Source organism: Acomys minous (genome assembly GCF_964271855.1).
Source record: "Acomys minous genome assembly, chromosome: 11".
NCBI lineage: Eukaryota > Metazoa > Chordata > Mammalia > Rodentia > Muridae > Acomys > Acomys minous.
The window spans coordinates 53,895,192-53,918,602 of NC_140492.1; the positions used below are offsets into that span (position 1 = coordinate 53,895,192).

General features: G+C 42.5%; 1 protein-coding gene across 6 annotated transcripts in view; it reads right to left on the minus strand.

Moving 5' to 3' along the window:
• The window catches only part of GSK3B (glycogen synthase kinase 3 beta), a 144,436-nt gene that overhangs the window by 7,544 nt on the left and 113,481 nt on the right, over window positions 1–23,411 (minus strand). For 5 of the 6 annotated variants that reach the window (XM_084800610.1, XM_084800609.1, XM_084800607.1 and 2 more), the window contains 2 exons: window positions 20,944–21,130; window positions 12,659–12,757 (listed from right to left, as the gene is read on the minus strand). In XM_084800610.1, coding sequence (XP_084656736.1) covers window positions 12,659–12,757; window positions 20,944–21,130 — 286 coding nt within the window. Of the gene's footprint in view, window positions 1–12,658; window positions 12,813–20,943; window positions 21,131–23,411 lie in introns of all 6 variants that reach the window. The other variant, XR_014782878.1, reaches the window with a different exon arrangement.

Genomic DNA, 23,411 nt, shown 5'->3' on the forward strand with positions numbered 1-23,411 from the left:
TGACCCATCGGGGGCAGTCAACACGGGAATGCTTTTGTTTATTCATTAATTTTTTTCCTCAAAATATTCACAGCTGCTTTTAGTTGTACTTTCATTAAATGAGGTGACCTCAGAGTCACATTGCCAGAGCATGGAGACATCCTGACTCACAGGCGTATGGCACATGAACCAGGATCTCTCTCCAAAGCCACAGGCAGCCTTTCCCAGCAGGAAGGCAAGAGTGAGGTCTAAGGCTTCAACCATGGCTTCCTGAGGCATGCCCTGCTGAAAGGGAGGTGTTCTGCTTACAGTCACCTAAACTTGCTGTGCCAACAATACAACATGACAGACCCTTCCAGACCTTTGTTTATGTTTCAGGCACAGGCGACATTACAAAACATTTCAGAAGAAGCCAGGAAAATGGGAGTTACTTCAGAATTGCAATGCTCCTCACAAAAGCATCCTTCCTGCAGCATTTTCTGGCTCTGCTCAACTGCCTACAAGTGCATGGCCACTGCCAAATAAAATGTGTGTCCACACTTTCAGCAGAAGATGCCAGGAGGAACTGCTGCTCTATCCTTGAGTCCAGGCCTAGAGGGTCACCCACCGCATCTGCACATAAACTAGTACTGTCAGCAGCGCTGGCCCTGGTGGCCTCCAGGTGTGCAAGCTGATGCTTGCCAAGGTGAGCACATGAAATGCCTCACTTATACCAGCAACCTGTAGTTACGCTAACTACTCTTTGGCAAAGTCCTATATAGCTACTAATTTTCAGGTGCCCTTAAGCAAGCTATAGCCCATTCCTGTATGACCTAATCCAAATTAGTCTCTTCTTCCCTTCAGTATATTCAGAGTCTGTTTGCATGGTCACCATGAAATAATGAACATAAACCTTTTCACAGGATCACATATCTGGAAATGAGTTTGCTGTCTGAATAATAAAGTTTGTTGGACACCCATGTTCCTCAGATTTGTAATCAAATGATCTTATGTTTTTCTCAGTATTGTATGCCAAATCATGTGATAAGTAGACTTTCCTTCACCAGGTGTGGGGGCCTTCTTTTCCTGCACAGTGAGAGAGACCTGGTTCCACAAACAAACAAATCCTTCATATGCAAAGTTACAGCTCTTAATTCATATTTTAAAAAAAAACCCAAAATTCCACAAACACAAAACCCTTTGTCTGACTCAACAAACTCCACCCTCAAATCAAAGCACATGTGCTGGAGAAAAGTGTCGTGTTTCAGAGGGAGATAACATAAGGGAGAAAAGAAGGAAGTGCCAAGGGGGGAGAGTGATGGTGCTCTGGGAGCTCCACACTCAACAGCAGCCTCAACAGAGCAGCCACAGCAGTGACTGAGCACCGCCCTGAGAGCTTCACTTCCACCAGGACGATGCTTAGGGGCCAAGTGTGGCATCAGAACTGCTATCCAACGGGTGCCTGGAGGAAACCAGCTCAAGAGCAAGCAAGAGACAGGGCGAGTGGACCACCACTGCCCTCACTCGCTGTGGACATCCATGTTGTGTCTACAGCTCTCTCTATTTCCTCTTATAGTCATTCTTTTCCTTTTTGCATAAGTAAAAGTGATGCTACAATCTTAGGGTCAAAAGACAGGCTAAGACCGTTCCATAAAAGGGAGTCAACTAAGAATAAGCCACTGACTTACCTGGGCTTCACACTGATTAGCTTTCTTAAACCCAATTCCACAAACATAAACTGTCAACATAACTATATAACGTAATAGCTGTCACTTTGGAGTGAGTCACTTGGCATCTTCATACCTTAATTCTACAATGTATTAATAATACCGCCTTCCCACACGAAGGGCCTGAGAGAGGCATGATACAGTAACTGTTCAATAAATGGGACCGTCAGAGAGACACCCATAGTAGTGCAAGGCAGAGAAAGTGACTTAAGTGGCCACAGTCACACTCACAGTGATTATCAGTGGCCACAGATGTTAACGTGTGAGTGCTTTTCTCCTTTTCTTACACAAGGAGTCACTATAAATGGCTGCAGCTGAAATTACAGACATGCCCTAGTAGGCCCTACTATTATCTGGGTGCTACCAATGTGCCAGACACCATATGAAGGCGCCACATTTGTAGGGATCACATTTGTGGCCTATGCAGCAGCCTGGAGCAATGGGTTTAATTATTGCCTGTTTTTCAAGCAGGAAAAAGGTGAAGGAGAGATGGAGTGACAAACTCAAGGCTCCACCTAAGCGGACGTGGGTGGAGAGGAAGCAGAGGGAGCACAGCAGGCCACAGCAGGGACCGCCCAGCACGGAGAGCAGAGCGTTTAAGAGGATTTTAACTTAGAACCAAATGAGTAAAATCCATTGAGTCTTCTAGAAGCTCAACTTTATTACATTAAGACAGAATAGTAAATTTATAACAGAAACAGAGCGTTCAGTCTGCATGGATGGACAGAGACAGAAGTAGTCTGGACGGGAACACAGAGATGACCCCCACACCAGGCCAACGCTCTCCAGAAACAATAACTCCTCCTCCCCCTTCTCCTACAAAAACCTATCACCCACCTAAACAGGCCTGAGAGGAAATGGACAATGGAAGTCACAAAACAATATGCTCTGGAGAGACAGAAGAAGGCATGAGATCATCCTAATATACTGTGGCGTCTTCTAAGACGGCATCAGTGACTCCTGCCTCTTGTCAATATACATTTGTCAACTACATCAATGATCCGACCTGGAAGTGGATCTTCCAAGCTCAGGCAAGCCATTAGATAACTGCATCCCTAGAACATCTTTGCCTCCCTTTGATGAAAAATTAATTCTTCTCATATAATATATCCTGGTTATGGGTACCTATCCCTCTACTAATCCCAGTTCCTCCCCACATCTGTCTCTCATTAAAAAAACTAGCTTCTAAGAAATAATAAAATAAAATGAACAATAAGATGAAATAAAAACTAACATAGCAGAATAGAACAAAACAGATAGAAGGAAAAGAGCCCAAGAAAGGCATGAGAAACAGAAACAGACAGAGACCCACTCAGTCACACGCTCAGAATCCCATAGCAGCACTAAGCTGGAAGCCGTAGTATCTTAACTGTATCACTCAGACCCTCACCCAGTCAGGCGCCTTCTAAGTTCCCAGCTCACAGAAGCAATACCAGAGAATGGTCACCCTGAAGTTGCCACATCAGTATGTGGAAGAATGTAAATGCCACTAAGGGTCTGTACTCAAAGGCCTAGGACTGAGCCCAGCTGGGACACTGACATGTTTCACACAAAAGCGTATAGGACTGTCTTAGGGAAGACAACGATTACATCACATAAACAACCGCTGTTTCATCCTGAATTGTTTTCTTTTTTAACAAACTGTTTTCTAGCTGAGCAGTGGTGGCGCACACCTTTAATCCCAGCACTCAGGAGGCAGAGGCAGAGGCAGGCAGATCACTGTGAGTTCGAGGCCAGCCTGGTCTACAAAGTGAGCTCAGGACAGCCAAGGCTACACAGAGAAACCCTGTCCGGGGGTAGGGGAATGTTTTCTGAGAAGGATATAGAGTTCCAGGGCTTTTGTGCTAGATTCTACTGAAAGAATTACTTTAGGAATTAAAATTATGGGCTGGAGAGATGGCTCACAGGTTGCTCTTCCAAAGATCCTGAGTACAATTCCCAGCAACCACTTGGTGGCTCATAACCATCTATGATGAGATCTGGTGCCCTCTTCTGTCATGCAGGAATGCATGCAGACAGAACACTGTATACATAGTGAATAAATAAATAAATCTGGTTTTTTTTTAAGTTAAAAATATGCTGGGAAATGGCGGCACACGCCTTTTATCCCAGCACTCGGGAGGGAGGCACAGTCAGATCCCTGTGAGTTTGAAGCCAGTTTGGTCTACACAGTGAGTTCCAGCACAGCCAAGGCTACACAGAAGAACCCTATCTCAAAACAAAAACAAAAAGAATTAAAAATACCTTTATGATTGTTTCATGTGTGTTCCCATGTATGTGGGTGTGTGGGTGTGCACATGAGCATGTATGACGGTGGAAGGTTGAGGTCTATGTCGGGACCCTTCCCTGAATGCGCTTTCACCTTATTCTCTGAGGCAGGACCTCTCAATCAGACCTAGCGCTCACCTACATCAATTCTCCCTAGGCAGCCTGCTCTGCAGGGGGATCTCCATTTTCCAGGTATTACTGGTTGGCAGCTACATCCATAAGGCATTCACAGGGTTCAGAGCTCCAATCACATGCACCCTGGCTCGCCTGGACAGTAAGCATGTAGCCACTGCCCCTCTGCCCAGCCTCAAGGCATGTTTTAAATGTTTGTTTTACTTTTTGAGACAGTGCTTCATTCTCAATGCAAGGTGAATAAAACTAGGCAGCAAAGCCTGGTCTTGAGCTCCCCAAGTGCTGTATTACAGTCTGTGCCACCACACCAGCTTGCAAAAGTTTGTACACGAAGTCCATATTTGGTAAACTAGGATAGTAGGGCCTTAGCCCCAGATACTCAGAAATGTGGAAGCTACTAGATTCTGGAGCCATGGACTGAGGCAACAGTCTCAATGCTGGAGAAACTGCCTTAACCTAGCTTTTCAGCCTGTAACCTTAAAAGTTCTCACATTGATTTCTCTTTTCTTCTTCACTCCTCATTTGTATTAGTAATCCATACCAATTCTGGGGCCAAATGTGATTATCAAATGTGCAAACTGGAAGACAGCGGAGGTCACACTTTAAACTGCTGCCCAAAGGTCTTACAGGCAGACTATGTGTGGTCGGCTGGGAGGAGAGCACAGAGAGTAAACACAGGAGCTGAGGTCTAGTGGTCCTGCCACCGTGAAATCAGTATTCCCAAAGCGTAGGTCTATAAGAAACAGCTCTAATCAACAGAAATGCTTACGCTGTGGCCCAGTGGCAATGACAGAAATGTTCTATTTATACTGAACAGTGTAAAAATGTAGTGCCTTATTTGTTCTACATACTTTCAACATCTCCAAAAACTATAGTTATTAAAAATGTAGTATTTCTGCAAGGACACACTAGTAAGAGAATATTTTGGGTAATCAAATTAACTCAAATGCATTTCACTTCTGTTACTATGCTCTACCAACTGCAGTCTAAAGCCAGCATGTTTGTAGTTATCGGGCTTAATGGTTAGAAATCTCATGACGTCAGGTCCTATAAAACAAAATTTTGGCACCCAGAAATATAATATTTATACTTCACAAGGGAATTTAGTCAAGCTACTCTGAGTGAAAATAAGTGTTGATGCAAAACGGTGTCTTTGGTTATAATGTGCAGGGATAAGCAGAGCTACTCTTCACTGGGATCACTGTGTATTCCCAAACCTACACTGAGACTACAATTACAATTTATACCATTGAGCGCAGCGCTCCACCCACACAGTCAGCTTTGCTTCTCTCCTCATAATGCCTATTATGATTTTGATAGCTAATAGTAAAGAAGAGGAAACCCTCCTTAGCAGCACATCTTCAGCCCTTTCCAGATTATTCCTAGAAAGAGATCTGGCACAAGACACCAAGGCAGTTCAGTCACTGCAAAAATAGACGGGAAGCCGAGGCCTGTGTGTGACTCAGCCTGCCCACCAGCAAGATGTGGAGAGCCACAGATAGCAGCGCCCCCTGCTGCTTCCCTGGCGCAATGCGCCCCTTATGCGCATGCGCAATGCGCCTTTGAGCAAGCCCCTTATGCGCGTGCCTGAAGGCATAGCGTAAGGTGGCGTGGTCCCAACAAGGCATAGCGTGAGGTGGCGTGATGATCCGAACACACCAACCAAGAGCGACAACAACGTGGCAGTCTCTGATAGGACCAGGCACACTATAAAGGTTCTGTGGGAGCTTTTCCCGGGGTCACTCCGGTAGTCAAGGTTCCTGAATAAACTGCTGCGAGAAGAGTTCCCGGTGTTGGTGTCTTTCCTGCTGGTCGAGGGCGGCATTGACACACTGATGTGCTGATCCCAGCATCTCAGGGCAGAGAACTGAGCACACGGGCTACGGGAAATAGTTTTTTTTTCTTTTCCTTCCTTCCTTTCTTTCTAAGTTAAAAGATCTAATTAAGGAATAATGAAAAATATAAAAGCAGGTAACTTTAGACAAGAAATTAAAATCTGAGAAACACTGAGGAACATCCAGAATGAGCTGTATCAGGATTTTAGGTTACGTTAGCAGACAGTGGAAATCCCTAGGCAACATCTGACTTAACACAACAGGACATGCTTTGCACACACAGAAACACGATTTTCTAGAAGTGGCACCTACCACTCACTGGCCTGGAACTCACCAATTAGGCAAGAATGGATAAGCAGCAATCCCCAGGGACCCTCCGGCCTCTCTGCCTTCCTACTGCTGCACTATAAGAAAGCACCGCCATACCTGGCATTTTAAGTATTCGGGGGCTTGAACTAAAGCCTCATCCTTGCAAACCATGCATGTCACAGACTGAGGCAGTGTCTCATACAGCTCAAGAAGGCCTCAAACTCCTGGTCCACCTGCCTCTACCTCCTAAATGCTGGGGACAATAGGCCCGTACTGCCATGCCCAGCTGGCAGGCTTCATTGTTGCTATTCATATAAAGCTAATGAAGTAAACTTAGCCCTAACATAGAGTACATACACGCTCGCTGCTGTGAGTCTGTTAAACTACAATAGTTTATAGTAGAAATCTACATGCCCAGAAGAGCTACACACACTTGGCTGCCAAATTGGTAACATGTAAAAGTATGTATATACGTGCACAGTGAACCTCCCCACCTCTACTCTCCTGGGAAATGAACAGGTACTTTCACTGCAATGGAGAGTATAAAAACTGGGTCAGGGTTTTTCAGAAGGCAATTTGACAGGGTGTATTTAAAACTTTAAATTTCCTCGTTCCCTAACATCACTCCCCAAACTATTTTAAGTGAATAAGCAAGGCTTTACGCAAAGGTAAAGGTAAAGGTAAGTTTCAAAGCCCTTTTCTGAAGAGCAGAAACAACAAAACCCCAAACACTCCTTAAGTACAACTCTTAATGTTCCGAACTAAAGGAATGACTTAGATGAATTACTACAAAGCCTTAGCAATTAAGTAGTATTGAGTAATAAAAAAACACAGCATGTGTCTACAGCAGCATCTCTTCACACGCAAAACAGCACAAGCCCATTTCATAGAAAAGCACATCTCTCTGGCTATTCAGACAAAGACCAAAACCAGCATTTTCTGTGATAACCTACGGAAGCAAGAACACAGAACACACTATGCCCCATGTTACCTATGTATGTTTAGTGAAGGAAAAAAAAAAGCCACACAATTTTCTAAAAGTCTACATATATTTAGGTTAAGATAAAGACAGAGAAGATAGGGTTGGGGAGGGCATCCAGAGGTGAATGCTACAGCAGACACTGCAACGCATCACACTGAGACTGCCACAGAGACCTCTAGAGGGGTGACACAGCAGTGGCCCATGAATGATGTCACACACAAGAAGAGCTGCAGAACTGACAAGGAGAGGAACTGTTTTGGATCATTCTTACCTGACTAAAAAGCAATGGCTAGCGATGTACAAGGTGAGAGGAAGTTTGAAGTAAAAATAGGGGTGAGGAGACCAGGCAGAGTGTCTACTAGACTCTAGGAAAACAGATTTCAAAAGCTTAGACAACAGGTAAGCTAGAGTCAGGAACTTTCAAAAGCCAGGTGGTGGTGTTGCACACCCATAATCCCAGCACTCGGGAAGCACTCTGTGAGTTCGAGGCCAGACTGGTCTAGATAGAGTTCCAGGACAGCCAAAGCTACCATATTTTTCGGACTGTAAGATGTACCTGACCATAAGACGCACCCAGTTTTTAGAGCAGGAAAACAAGAAAAACAGTAAATACAGCAAACGGACCATAAGGTGCACCCTAATCCCCTCCCAACTTTTGGGGGGAAGTGCATCTTATGGTCTGAAAAATATGGTACCTAGAGAAATCCTGTCTCAAAAAACAAACAAAGAAACAAAAAAGAAAAATTCAAAGGAGCTGGTAAGAGAGAAGAAACAACATTTAAAATCACCTGTAGCTTTGATCAAGTAATTTCAAATATTCTTAACCATGAAGACAGGTGAGAGGCATCAACAAAACAGGGTTTTCCCTGACAAGCTCTTTATTTCAGAGGACAACACATGTTTCAAGAACTGAACAGAACAATGTAAATCTAAGGCACAGGCCAGAACTGGTTCAGATGGGAAACGGCAAGACCCAGAAATTCAGCCCCTGCCCAGGTAAAATAATGGAGAAGCAGATCTGACTCACTCTTCCCATGATTCCCTTTTTCACAGAAAGGTTTTCAAGTAGCAGGGCGTGGTGGCACACGCTTTTAACCCCAGTGCTCTGGAGGCAGAGGCAGGGGGAATCTCTGTGAGATTGAGGCCGGCCTGGTCTACAAAGTGAGTCCAGGACAGCCAGGGCTAAAAGAGAAAAACCCTGTCTCAAAAAACTGGGGCGGGGGTGGGGGGGGGGGGGGGGGAGAAGAAACAAAGAAAAGTTTTCAACCCGGAAAGGAAAACAGAACCCTAATCAACAAAACAGTCTGATGAAAGGGTGAGATGCATACTTTAAATGTCTTCAAACTCAGAGTCCATAGTGCAAGAAACAAATTCACAATGGATTCCAGAATTCATGTAATAAATGTTGAAGACATTAGAAACTTCCCTGACTTTAGCTCTCCCACACAAAACAATCAGAACAAGTTTAATTTCCATCTTCGAAAGAGCTGTTTTTAATGGAAAGGGGCTGAGGATTTTCTTGACAGCATGTATTTCTGAGGGTCTTGGTCGTTGTCTTGACTCATGTCTAGACTCATGACTATGACATAAAGTTAGCTTTATGTGCTTAGTTTCATTCATCAGTAACTGCGGTTAAGGCAAACAGTCCCTAGTAGACCTTGCCCCCTTTGAGAGATTGTTTAGACAGAAGCCAAAACGGCATATTTATGAAAGGCAATTATATGCAAGTGATATACAACAGTACTGAGAATTACCCTCAAGAGTTTGGCTGGGCGAGCACACTCCTATGTGGATTACTGACGAGAACACATACAGACATCACTTTAAGAGAGGGAGGGGGCGTCAGCTGTATGATGGGTGATGGGAAAGTGGAATTTGGTCATTTTGTCGTAGTGGGTTTCCAGTTATGGGAACAATCATGAGATAGATGTTTTGGGGGAAGAATAAACATGGGCACTCTCTAATTTAACAAAACATTATACATACATACATACCTTTACATTTTGCATCGTCACCAATAAGATTTTAAAGACTTAAAAATTCCCCCACAGTATTTGTCCAACCTCCATAGTGGCAGTTTTCCAAGATATCCACATAAAAAGATTCCACAATGTATTCAAATAGTTCCCTCTAATTGCTAACTACTTAAGATATAGAAGGTTCTATTTCAGGGACTTGAATCAAGCAGGCCAACTACTGTAAGAACCCAGAGGTTCATACTCGAATTCCTTAAGCCCAGGACACACTGGGGTTGAGTATGTGGTGGTTTAGTTTAGACTGGATGATAAGAAACTGAAGATTTAATACTTACAGTAATTTTAGATTCAGATATTCCAGTCTAGAGCTTTGCAGCGAAAGTGTTTATTTGAGGCGTGACGCAGACTTGGAAGTGATTCGTGAGGCAAGCTTTGTCTATGCGTAAAGGGATTCTCTCAGGATGCCTGTGTGGGGCTGGGGTCCTGCTTAGCCAAGAGGAGATGGGCCTTGCCTCCCACAGGTGGATGTCACACTGCTTTGTTCTGAAATAAGGACTTGCTTTTAAGTCCTGGCCCGTTCTGGCCTTGAACTCATGTCAATCCTCCTGCCTCAGCCTCCCAGCTGCTTGTATTACCAGTATGTGCCACTATGTCCAGCATTTCTTAAAACATGCCTGGACCAGTCCTTATCTTGCTGTTTTATAGATGAGGAAACCAAAGTAAAAAAAACAGAGGACATGTGTTTTTAAAGTTTATTAAAGAATGTCACCTCCATTGCCAAACGCACATAATATAACTAAGCAGAGGCAGCTGTTAAGGTCATATATATCCTCTGTTGGTGGACATCAGTACTGAGGACATACTTATCTGACCCTCATTTGGGTCCCTGCAAAATTATATTACTTGTGGTGTCATATGGTTGGTTCATACAAGAAGTGCTTAAATAAAGTGTCCATATGAAACACACTCACTAAGCCAATGAATTTCCTGTCTGACCGACAATGGAAACTCTAACTACTGACAATGTTGACTTCACCACCACTAAAACCAACAATATGAGATCCTCTCTGGAAACCAAGAGTGTGTTTCTCAACTTTGACTTCAATTACTATTCCTCATGGCCTGATTTACCTCAACTTGAGCATTAACTCTCTGGGTCAAAGTTCAGTGTCAGTTTTTCTGTTGACATTATGAGTTTGGCTTTTTTTTTTTAAAGACAGGGTTTCTCTGTGTAGCCATGGCTGCCCTGGAACCTGCTCTGTAGACCAGGCTGGGCTTGAACTCACAGAAATCCACCTGCCTCTGCCTCCTGAGTTCTGGGATTAAAGGCATTAGCCACCACTGCTCAGTGACATATGGTTTTTCACAGCTATTAAAAAAAAAACATGTATAGTGCAATATATTTTTATAAAATATAGACTATTATAACCTGTTCCAAAGCGATATAACCAGGTTACAATAGACTCCTTTCCAAGAATACAATATGTTCCAGAACCGAGTTATAAATATATTGAATTATTCCAGTCCGTCACATTAAGAAAGTTATTTCTGGAATGAAAAAGACGGCTCAGCAGTCAGGGGAACTTATTCTTGTAGAGGCCCTGAGGTCCATTCCCAGCATCCATGGTAGCTCACATCCATCCATAACTCTGGGTTCAGGGGTCCAACACCTTTCTATGGCCTCTGGGAAGGAGGCATACACATGGTACACAGATATACATGCAAGCAAAAACACTTGTAGAAAATAAATACATCTTTTAAAAATTATTAAAAATTTCTAGTCTCTATTATTTTTTATTTATTAGTACTTGTGTGTGTTCATGTGGCTGTCAGAGGACTCCCAAAGGAGTGGGTTCTTTCCTGCTACCGCGTAGGTCCCTAGGATTGAAGTGAGGTCATCAGGCTTGGTGGCAGGTACTTTTACCTGCTGAGCTGTCTTTCTAGCCCAGAACTCTCATTCCTATGTACAGTCGAAAGCTGGGCCGCCTGACCTTTGACACAAAGTTGTTATCTCTCAATGTGTTGGGCCATATCCTAGTTCTCCTGGGACTGCTTACAGCCTTCAGGGTACAGACCAGACATGCCTGGTCTAACGCAGCTCTAGCCAACCTCCTGGACACGAGCTCAGTGAGTGACTATGTCAGCACGGCACTCGGGTCCACTTCACATTGTCAGTGGCCCCTCTGACACACGTGGTCAGCGATGCGGTGAGTTTATCAATAGTTTATTTAATCATTCTGTCTTTGTTTTAAGCAAACAGGCAACAGCATCAAAATAGACAAACAAACAAAACTGTGCTCCTTGTTTGTCTATATTTGAGAAAGAGTCACACTATATAACTCTGGCTGGCCCCAAACTTGCAATGTAGATCAGGTTAACCTCAAATCTCAGTGATCTGCCTGTCTCTGCCTCAGAAGTGCAGAGCTTATGAAATGTACTACCACAGTCTGCTAAAACTGTATTCTTACATTTTAAAAAATTAAACCATATTTTGCATAAAATGATTTCTACAACGCTGTTCTAGGAGAGCACTGTTACTCATTTTGGAGACTGAGTGATCAACACACTGATAAAACTAATGAAGCTCAAATGACTTTCTCTGGGTTTCATTAGAATTAGAAAACAGTCTTTCTCTGGAAGGTAGGACAGAGTAGAAGGAAACATTACATCTTCAACAGAACATGAAGTCTGGCCTTTACTCTGAGTGCTGAAACCTAACTACTGACAAGAGAGTTTTATCACCCAAGAAAACAACTAGAAACATTTCATCTGCTGCACCATAAATGTTTCAGTTCAGTGCAATTGATAATGTAGCAAAAGGCAGCTCTGGCCACTTGCTGTCTACGGTCTAGCTATAACCTGGGGAACTTTATAGAATTTTCTGTTTTGTTTTTCTGGGGGAGGGGGTGTGAGGAGGATGACAGCCGAATCACACTTTGATGTAAAATTAAATGAATTTCATTGCACTTTTAGCCCTTTCTTTCTTCTTTCTTTCTTTTTTTAAAGACAGGGTTTCTCCATGTAGCCCTGGCTGTCCTAGAACTCACTTTTTAGACCAGGCTGGCCCTTTCAGTAACTTAAGATTATATGAACTTATGCCCATACTTCTTAAACTCTGCCTCTTCAGGGTATAAATGCAATTGGCATCTGGAAGTTAGAACTGAAATGAGGTATTCTCCAAAACGTTCCACTTATAAAGACTGTTTTCTCCTAACAAACATCTTACGCTAAGAAACCAGGATCTACCTTATGAGCAAAATGCCCATGTATGTGATTTACAATACTTATGGGCTGCTTTGTTTGTATGTTTTAAATGGAAAGCAGTACTTTATTCTTTTACTCGCTTGGCTACTATTTATTTTTGATACTTAAAGGGAATTAAATGTTCGTACCACAGGAAACGGAGACAATTGTGTCCTTTTTAGAACTCAGCATGTCAGAAAAAGAGACCAAGAGCTCTGTTGTACTCACCTGAGGCTGCTGTGGCGTTTGTCGGGGTGGAAGCAGCTGCTTGAATCCGAGCATGAGGAGGAATAAGGATGGTGGCCAGAGGTGGGTTACTGGACAGCTCTAGGGGAGCAGAGACAAGAGTGAGGGCCGACTCTGCAACCTCCATGTGAAACTCCTTTAAAGGCCAAAATATAAGACATGGTATAAAAGGCCAGGGTCTAAACTGCATCAGGGAGCTAGTAATCAAGTGAGAGAGAAAGCGCGGATGTGGGACACAAAACTGATAAACCTTTAAGAACTGAGTCTGTCTTGGGCAAAGGCAGCAGTGGTCTGAGAGCAGGCGCATACACATGCCTCTGCCAGTCCCTCCGGCGTTCTGCAGCACTTGACTGTAAGTGTCGAGAGCAGAACTTTGCAGCAACAGCAGACAGAAATGGCCAAGTGAATAAAAAGCAACCAAGAAAAGTAATCAAATAAGAGTAGTGAAAATATATACTTGCACCCCATTTTACATTCCTTTAATTTGTTGCTGAAAAGTTTGAATTTTAAAAACCTTAACATGAGATTATTTTCACCAAAGTTATACAGACTGTTTTGTTTTTTTGAAAAATCAATTTTTGTTTTGTCTTAAAATTATGTTTAAGAAGAAGTGAAGCTGATGACACCAACACTATATGACAAGCACTGGTGTGAGCTTGCAGAGTACTGGGTTAGCTTCAAGAGGTGGGACCGTCCTTTCAGTTTGCTAGGGAGAACCCTGTCATGCCTGATACTCTACATGGAATCTGAGAATTCCCTTTCCACTCTCCCACATGTGACAATTTGAAATAACAAGTATGTGCTCGTATCACCTACAGGGAAACATTATCCTCTGGACTACAGCATCATCTTGACAATTTAAATCTATCTCATTAACTGAAAAGTTGAGAAATAAAGGAAACTCCAAACCCACTAAGAAATTTGAGTTTTCCTTTTAATCCTCTATTAATCTCTTCTTCCAGCTGCTATAAAAGCAAAGGGTTTTGATGAAATACTTTGAGGATCAAAACCTTTGCTAATAGTGACTTATTTGCAGACTGGCAACTAAATACTAATTTTGTACTAAACTCTTGATTCTAAATAAGACCACATTCTAACTCAGAAAAGCAATAAACTAATAACAAGATTTGTAAAAAATTGATGGAAGAAAAAAAAGCTTTAAAAAAGGCAGAAAAACATTGTTTGTTTGGTCAGTGATTACATTTGCCAGCGTGTCAAACAGAAGTCACTCTTTGGGAAGCTGTGCCCTAAGTAGGGTGTAAGGGGTGTGTGTAGCTCCCACTGAGCAACAGGAAGATGCTGCACTGGCTCCCTTAAAGTCAGGTAGTTAATAATATCCTAACTGGGTCAGCAAAGGAATCTGGTAACAGCCATGGCTGATTTAGTGCAGCATGTGTAGTTATTTTTCATTATCCTACAAGAAATTTAAACTTGCTATCCCAAGTAAAATCTCCCAAAATAGAAAGTTAAACATACCCACACGCACCCCTAATAATATCTGACATGAAATGGTATGCTAGGTCTCAGAATAGAGAGATAAAGACAACTGTCTTTGATGCATCAACAGAAAACAGAAATGGGCAAATGAACAAAAAGGCAGTCCAATGGATCAGGACAACAGCACTTTCAAACTAAAGTTCCCAAGTTCCCCGTGTGCTCAACACCTAGAGGGAAGCCGAAAGAGGGCGCGGACTAAGGGACTTCATATGAAGTGTGCTGACAGCTGCTGTGAAGGTGTCCCTTCACACACGTGGGCTGGCGGCATCTCCGGCTGCTTCCTCACAGCCCATGCTGCCCGCTTCCCCCTTCATTTACTTGCTCTTTTCATGTTACCTGTTTCATGTTACACTCAGCTTACCCAAACCAGGCCACAACTCTCCCCCGTGGCCCTCAGCTGGGTGTGCACCTATTTCTTGTGATTAATCAAAGTAATAAATGAGTGTCATTTGCGAACTAACTTTCACAGTACAGTAACCAGCACCAAATGACACTAGCTTTACTGTAAGCTTTATTAACTGGAAAGAGCCACAGTAGTAAGAGGCAAGTTAGAAATGCCCAACACATATAGATTCAAACAGCTGTATTTACTTAAAATAATGCTGTCACTCATTCAAACACTCAATGAGCACTTATTACAGGCAGCTCAGGCCTTCTTTTTATTTAGGGGGAGGCGTAGTGTGAGATGTCACTGAAAATGTGGTTGAAGGGTGGAGAAGCCATTTATATTGTTAGCAGCAGAGCCTTGCTATTCATTCATGCGCCTTCCCCTAACAGTGGCTATCTGGACAGTGTCTACTACATAACCCAGTGGATGACTACGCCTCATTCTTTAACCTCTTGAAGTACACAGTTCTAGTCTGACTAGCCATTAATTACTAACTACTTACTCTCAAGGTCTGCATTTTAAAGTTGCATTTACACAAGATATCTATCTATCATATATAAACTACATATATATATATATATATATATATGAATGATATATGTGTGTACATATGTGTGTGTGTTTGTGTGTGTGTGTCCACGATACAGATCTTTCCTTTACAAAACAAGATCATCATCCGGAAACACTGCTCCAAAAGTAGAATACAGAATATCAAACAGAACAGCATCTAGTAATTCCATGTCCTTATGCAGACATATTGCAACAGTGACTTACAAGTGCTGGGAGAAAGCTCTCCTGTATTGTAACAGTTCACTTCCAGAATGGCTGACAGGAATTTTAAAACACACACACACACACACACACACACACACACACACACACACACACACACACACACACACACGTCACTCAAAGATGCATCTTAGTATATTTAGTCTGTTGAGAAACGAGTCCCAGGCTACATTTATAGAAAAAAAGGCTCGTGTATAACTGTCTCAGATAGGCACAGAATCCAAGGACACTCTGCCTCTGATGATTCATGTGCTCATATTGTGTACACACACACACACACACACACACACACACACACACACACACACACTGGTTGGTTTTAACTGTTGATTTGGTATAATCTAGGAAACATGGGAGGAGATCCTTAGTGGGGGAAAGTCTAGCTAGGCTAGAGCTGTGGGTGTAACTGTGAGGGCTTTTAATTATGCAAACTGACTCAGAGGACCCGGTCTACACTGTGAGGTACCATGCCCTGGGTATGCATCCTGGACTGGAGTGGACTCTCTCTGCTCCAGACTCTGCCTAGCTGCCTCCAGTTCCTGACACACTGGCCTACCTGCAGTGAGGACCTACCTGGACTTGTAAGCCAATAACCTTTTTCTCCCTTAACGGTGCCTTTGTTAGGGTATTTTATCACAGTAAATGGGAAGAAAACGTGGACATTTATCCTTCAAACGCTGAAAATCATATCCACTCAGACCATGTAGAATCATGCTTAGATTTGCTACACAGGCAAATAAAAGTTTTCAATATCAAAATAAAAATATTCATGGGGAGTATGTTTCGAGACAGGTTTCTCTGTGTTAGCCTTGTCTGTCCTGGACTCGCTTTGTAGCCCTCGAGCTCACAGCAATCTGCCTGCCTCCGCCTCCTGAGTGCTGGGATTAAAGGCATGCGCCAGTACCACCACCTATTATTCATTCTTTAAAAAAATTGTGATTAGGTATATGTATGGTTAAAGCTTGAACTATGTTAGTTTCTTGAATTGAGACTTAGTTTAAAAGATATGCACCAAAGCTAAGCACTGTAACAAACTGCAGAATTTGTGTCTGTGTACATGTTTATGTCGGTGCATGTGTGTGCATGTGTGTACAAGTGTTATGGGTGTGTGTGTGTATGCACACGCGCACACACACGTGCATGTGCGCCTGTACCGCAAAGGCTCACACATGAGAACAGAAAACCATGGGTGCCATTTCACCTTTGGAACTGCAAGTCTGTGTTGCTAGTCTTGACTTTTAAAATATAGTTTGGTGAAAAATGATTCCCAGGATATATTTACAGAACTTACTTGAATAGATAAATTTGGGGGTTGGGGGCAGGGGTCCTCTGGCCATCAAACTCAGGTCTTCATCTTACTGGCTGAGTTATATTCTCAGCCCATTTTTGGAAACTGCTAAGGACAGCTGATTCTATGAACTAATGGTATATAAAAGTGACCCACTCACAAGAGCTCCTCAGTACTTTTAAGGCCACATTCTAAAGTATAAATCATTTTTTAAATGGTTACAATTTACAGGAGAATAGATATAAGGAGTGGAGGAAGCCCTGAGTGAATGTGATGTTGACATGAGCTGGCCACGCCTCAAGAATAGCAAACAATTCCCAGGATGAGGCTCACAGGAGGTGGCAGTGCCTTTCCTTCTGGCCTATGTAGTACGGATATTGATAGTGTGTGTGGAAAACATCCAGCATTGCTTTCTCTCCTATAGAGGCTGCTTTACCAAACTAGCTAAACCTGTCTGCTTGATCCAGTCATACGCAATAAGCCTCGCCTCCTTGTCATCTGTATGTAATTACCCCACCTCCTTGTTCAGGGGTATGAAGTGACCTGGGCTTTTCTCTCTGTTCATCTCTATATAATGAACATGCTGAGCTTCCAAGGTGCTGGATAGCTCCTGCCAAGAGCCCAGACCACCTGATTCCAGCCATGTGTCCATCTGTCTGTCTTTTCATTCTCTCAACACGCTAATCAGGTCCAAGCCCCCAAGACTATGAAGGACGTAGCAAATAGGTAATGGCATTTATTGAGTTTTGACTCACTGCAGTGTGAATAACAGGTTAAGACTCTCATATCCATTAGAAGGACCACTGCAAACAAAAGGCAAGTGCTGGCAGGGTGTGGAGGAATGAGAATTCCTGGACCCTGCTGGTAAAGATGTAAGATGTTCAGCTGTGGAAATAATGTGCCAGTTTCTCTATACAGGATCATCACGTGACAGAGCAGTGTCCCAATTACTCAAGCAAGCATCTGCATATACACCATCACAACACTACCCCAAAATCCATCACAGATGAAGGCCCAAGTAAAACCCAGTACACAGCTGCACAGCAGAATACTGCTCATGCACAGGAAGGAATGCAGTATTAATAGATGCTCTGTGGATGAAAATAGCTCAGGTGAAAGAAATCAGATGTTAAGGACCACACATTTCAAGGTTCCATTTACATAAAATGTGCCAAGTGGGTAAATCTTTGAGAACAAAACGCAAACTGGCTGCGGCTAGGGGCTGAGAGACTAACGGGTGGTCCAAGCTTAATGGGGACATGCTTTTCTTCAGGAGCAAAGTAACTGTTTTAGAAGTTGATAAAGGTGTTAGCATAGCATGGGGGATATACAAATGACACTACATTATTTGTTCTTTAAGGAAGTAATCCTACATGAATCCTACATGAGTTTTTTTTTTTAAACCTCCTGGATTTGTTGAATTGCTAACTTTAAATTTTTATTTCATTAGTAATAACAGAAGATTCCCACCAGTGTGTAATCAAATGAGTTACTTCAAAACAGCACATGAGAACAATTTAACTTAAGTCTGAGTTCTGAAATCTAATCAAATAAAAAGTTGAAGTGGTATTTTGCCACACCCACACCCACACCCACACTGGTCTGGAATCCATGAGACTTGACAACTGTCTTGTGGATTACACAGTATTTGTTCATTATATATCTGACCTGGTTTTTTAAAAATTTATTTTGAATTATAAAAATATGTCTTTGGAAAAATTGGCTTTTCTAAAAATCTCAAAATTCCCAAAATCTCAAATCCATGCTGGCTTGTCACAAATGGTTTAAAGGGAGGTAATGAAATTTAAGACTAAGGAGAGCTCCTAATGTTAGGACACTGTTCCAACTGCTGGAGGCCACAAGCCGTTTAGAGTTCACTTTTTAAAAAGTACTCAGTGAACAGCTATAGCGTACAGATGATAAACATACGCTTACAGTACAAAAGAAAATACAACTTGAAAATGGGCATCATAAGACTTTTCAATTTTCCTTTTTTGAGGATAATATCCACTGTACCTGGCTGCATTAGAATATTTTATGCTCAAGGGTTATCAGTGTATTACAAATTTTGAGGAGAACTACAGCACAGTACGTTACTAAGTGACTCTTATGAAGACTAGCTAATCATTTAAGACTAGCCTTTAGTTTTGTCTGTATTCTGTTTCCAGCAATTTCTTTACTTTACATGCATTGCTACTGGTGCAAACCAAAGCAATAAGGAATTGAGATAAACTTTTCTTTGTCAAGAGAACATTCAAGTTTAGCCTTTTGTTAAACTTTAGTCGCCCCTATGGATGACATCTGAAACCACGTAGCTTTTTCCTGCTACTTCCAGGCACAGGGACTGATACATAGGAACACAATGTGTTTGTCAGTAATTTTATTCAGCCTACATGTACAGCTGCTCTGGTTTTCTGATAGCATTCTCAATTCTGTAATATGGAGAAAAAACAGGTGTTTATTCTCTTTATATGGCACACTAAGGAGATGGGGAGCCTTCTGTGACTAAGAATGAAACATTTCTTTTCCTTGAAGATGGACATATCCACTATGTAGAGGATTCTAAACTGAACGTGGAGGGATGCCTGAAGCGAACCTATACTATCTGAGTGAACAGTGACGGCTTGCATGGCTTGGCTTAAAGCTGTCAGCTTTATGCACTACCATCTGTGCGGAGGGGGCTTTGAACCATGTTTGGTTCAAACCTGTTGACCCTAGGTTAAGCAGAACAGGAATGAGCTGGAGGGTCGAGCATTCCAAGAAATGTGAATTATAGAGCCTGGAAAATGGAAGCTGTAGTAGTGGTGGTAGTGTTTTTAAATGCACCCTAACATTCAATAAAAGAAATGTCTCTTAGTCACAGGAGGCTCTCCACTCCTCCATGACTTCCTACCCTAAGCCGTCCCACTCACCTTCTCCTGCTTTACTGATAGGGAATTGTAAAGCGGGGGAAGGGAGCAAGATACTATTAGAGGAGGTGAGGGGGAATACGGGAGAATGATTTGGAGTCTTAATCAGGGAGGAAAGGAACTGGACACTAAAATGGTGAGGAGATGATGGCTATTAAAGCTAGGGCTAGGGATGACTGAGTGAACCAGGTTTCCTTTGAGGGTTTACTCAGCAGCAGCAACGGGGCCAAGTCCAGAAGGGACGGGAAGTCCCGCCTATTCCTCTTGCATACGTTCGTCCCTGGAGTTTTTAGGACTTCTGCTCTCCCTCGCTTTTTTTTTTTTGAATAAGAAAATTAATTTTATAGAACTACAGACGTGGTTTGACTAAGAACGGCCCACAGGCTCATGTATTTGAATGCTTAGTCACCAGAAGTGGCACTACTTGAGACGGGTAAGGAAGTATGGTCTGGCTGGCGGAAGTGTGTCACTTCGTGGTTTCAGAAGCCCAAGGCTGGCCCCGTGTCTCTCTTCCTGCTGCCTGTCGCTCAGAACGTAGAATGCCACCATGCTCCTTCTGCGATGCTCATAGACTCAACCTCTGAGATTGTAAGCAAGCTCCAATTAAGTGCTTTCTTCTCTAGGAGTTCTGTGGTCAGGCTGTCTCTCCACAGCAAGAGAACTAAGACAACAGGACAAACCTATCTCTAGGTTTTAAAAACCGCTGTACGCGCTGGAAAGCAAGAAATCCCACTAGTTCTACCTTTCCGACTCAAATCTAAGGGCTACACTATTGCTTAGTCTTACTGAAATCTCTAGTTCTCATGCGTCCAAACTGACAACGATCTGCTAAAAAAGCCAGGCAAACTGTGACTGTGACTGCAAGCCTTCACCTGTCACTCCTCTGTTCAAACCACACAATGCTTGGTGCAATTTCACAAGTACTTAGTCTGACCACTTTTGTCTACAGATTATTACTACTAAGAGTGTCACTTCACACCCATTTACCCAGCGTCTTAGTTCATTGTTTTATATTGCTGTGATAACGTACCATGACCACAGCAACTTATCGGAAAATAGAGCTTATTTTGGGCTCATGGTTCGAAAAGGTTAATTAATGTCCATGACAATATATGTGTGTGTGTGTGTGTGTGTGTGTGTGTGTTCGTGTGTGTAGGGAGGCAGGCAGCTGGAGGAGGAGTAGAGATATCATATCTCAAACCACAAACAGGAAGCAGAGAACACACTGGAAATGGAAATCTCAAAGCCCACCCCCAGTGACAATCTTCTCCAGCAAGGCCACACCTCCCAACCCTCCCCTAAACAGCCTCCAACTGGGGCCCAAATACTCACACCCTGCAGACATATGGAGGGCATCTCCTTCAAAGAGACAGAATGCACTGTCTGGAATTACCTTGAGTGGTAAAGTTGAAGAGTGCAGGTGTGTCTCGCCCGTTTGGTAGTTTGACATTTGGGTCCCGTAATTCATCAAAAAATGAGTGTGCACAAGCTTCCAGTGGTGTCAGTCGGGCGGTTGGTGTGTACTCCAGTAGACGGCTGCACAGTGCAATCGCTTCTGGTGGAGTCCGGGGCCGGAAGACCTGAGAGGACAAGGAAGTAGAAAGAAGGACTAAGCTCTACTATGAGAAGCTCATCAGACAATCGCTTGAGCACTGAGTCAATCCCCACCATATAAACTCATGGCTACAAACTCTAGAGGGAAGAGAGGTCACTGCACGTGACACAGCACAGTGGGGTGACCTGCTAGCTAATCTAAAGCTGTGCAAGAGCAGCTCACAGGAGACTTGCCTCTTAAGCATAACGTCGTATAATCAAGCAGTCCTACAAACTACTACATACATACAGACGCTGACAGCTGGAGACCAACTGTCCCTGCTGTGACAGCAAACATGAGACTGTCTCGGGTATTCTATGGTAAGAACAATTCGTACAATGCATGGCACTGTTGGTATTTTTCAAAAAGAGAAAGAAAAGTTGTTTTAATGGTAAAAATACTAATGGTTCAGTATTATCAGCTTGATACACAGAGCCTTTCCTTATTCTAAGATTCTGGAGTACCAAGTCTCCGGAAACGTCTGGCACTTTTCTCTTACAGAGTTGGACAGATCATTTGAGTTTGAATTTCTTTCAGTGAATAGTCTAGGGTTTTAAAATGGGCGAGAAGAACTTATTTTTTCAGTATGAGCCATTGATTTCAGAAAGGTCAACTGAAGTCTATATTGAAGCAAGACTAATTAATTTAATTTGCTTAAGAGGACAGACAGCTTTATACCCACCATGTCTTAAAATGAACGAGCATATACACTGACGAGCATAGGCTTACTCTACACTACAGCTAGCTAAAGGTTACAAACAGAAGGGGAAAACATAAACATGGGCAGATGGGACCCAGAACCTTTGAAATGAAAGAAGAATAAAACATACTCCTTGATAGAAAGAATGCATAACCACAGCAAAGGCAGGGTTGGTGAAGACGGGCAAGGGGGCATGCACTGCTCTGGGAGGCCAGGGCTTCCCACTAAGAGTGGCTCACATCGCCTGCGCTCAGGAGAACGTGTTATCACTACCGGGTTCATTACTACTTGACACTTGAAGAGCACTTTTGAAAAACTACTGATGACTGGAGGAATTGTTTTCTTTCCCTTTTAAAAAAATATTGCTTATTAAATGGAAATAGATTATTTTCCACAGAAATTGAGAAACTGCCTTGAATAGGATCTTAAGAATTTATTTTATGGCTTGTCAGTTTATTAGCAAGCCCTTTGCAAGGTCAAACTGCCTTGTCTCTATGCTTTTGAGTGCTATAATTTTGCCTTAGCCAAAGAAATCTTAAAGCTGCTACAAAATTTAAGATGTTTTATTTCTCCACCATTTTGGTCACTACTGTCTCCCTTGTTTCCAAGCACCAATCAAATTCAGAACACAGAAAAGAAAAACAGTAGAAACTGTCAAAGTTAGCCAGTGTAGTGGCACACACTCCTTTAATCCCAGCATTTGGGAGGCAGAGACAGACAGATGCCTATGATTTTGAGACCAGCCTGGATTATGCAGTGAGCATGTCTCAAAAAAAAAAAAAAGGGGGGGGGGGGAGGCCCATGGGGCGCTGGGGCTGGGGGAGAACGAGCAACCTAAACCATGCTATAGTAATGAAGTTTTAATAAATTAGAGCTATGGTCTTATTTTGAATTCTTTAAAAAAAATTCACTCCCTTTATCTTTTTTTGGTATTTTACTGGCTACAAGGAACCACCTATCATTTGTTTTGTGAATAAATTTTAACTTGAGATACCAGAGAGTTAAAAAATAAAGAATCCATGCAAAAAGTCTTTATTAGAATAGGTTTAGCCTGCCTTTTAAAAACATTAAAGATTACTTTAAATCTTTAAGAGATTTCTCATGAGAAAAGTCTTATTAGTTTAGTGCTCTGTGGATAAAGGTTAATAGAAAATTATATGAATCAAAACATAGACTGACCAGATTAGAGGATGTGGTAGCATGCAACTTCCAGAATGAATAGTCCCGACCAGACAGTACTAGCTCTTGTAAGACAAAGAAACCCATGGCTACTCAAATATGGCTTCTAGTCAATGTCTGCTTTAGTATCACTGCTCACCCACTGAATTCACATGCAGACCCGTTGGCTGCAGAAAATAGTAATAAATTTCCCCTAATACATAAATGCCCATCCAGATGTCAATGGATATCGACAAGCTAACTATACTACATGAAAACCTATACCATATGGTTCAAAGCCAGAAACCAACTCCCCACACTGTTTTCACAATGCAAGGATGAACAGTTGCTTGGCCTTTCCAAGAAAACATTTTCCCTAGTGTTATAAAACTGGCCTAAAGTTAAAAAA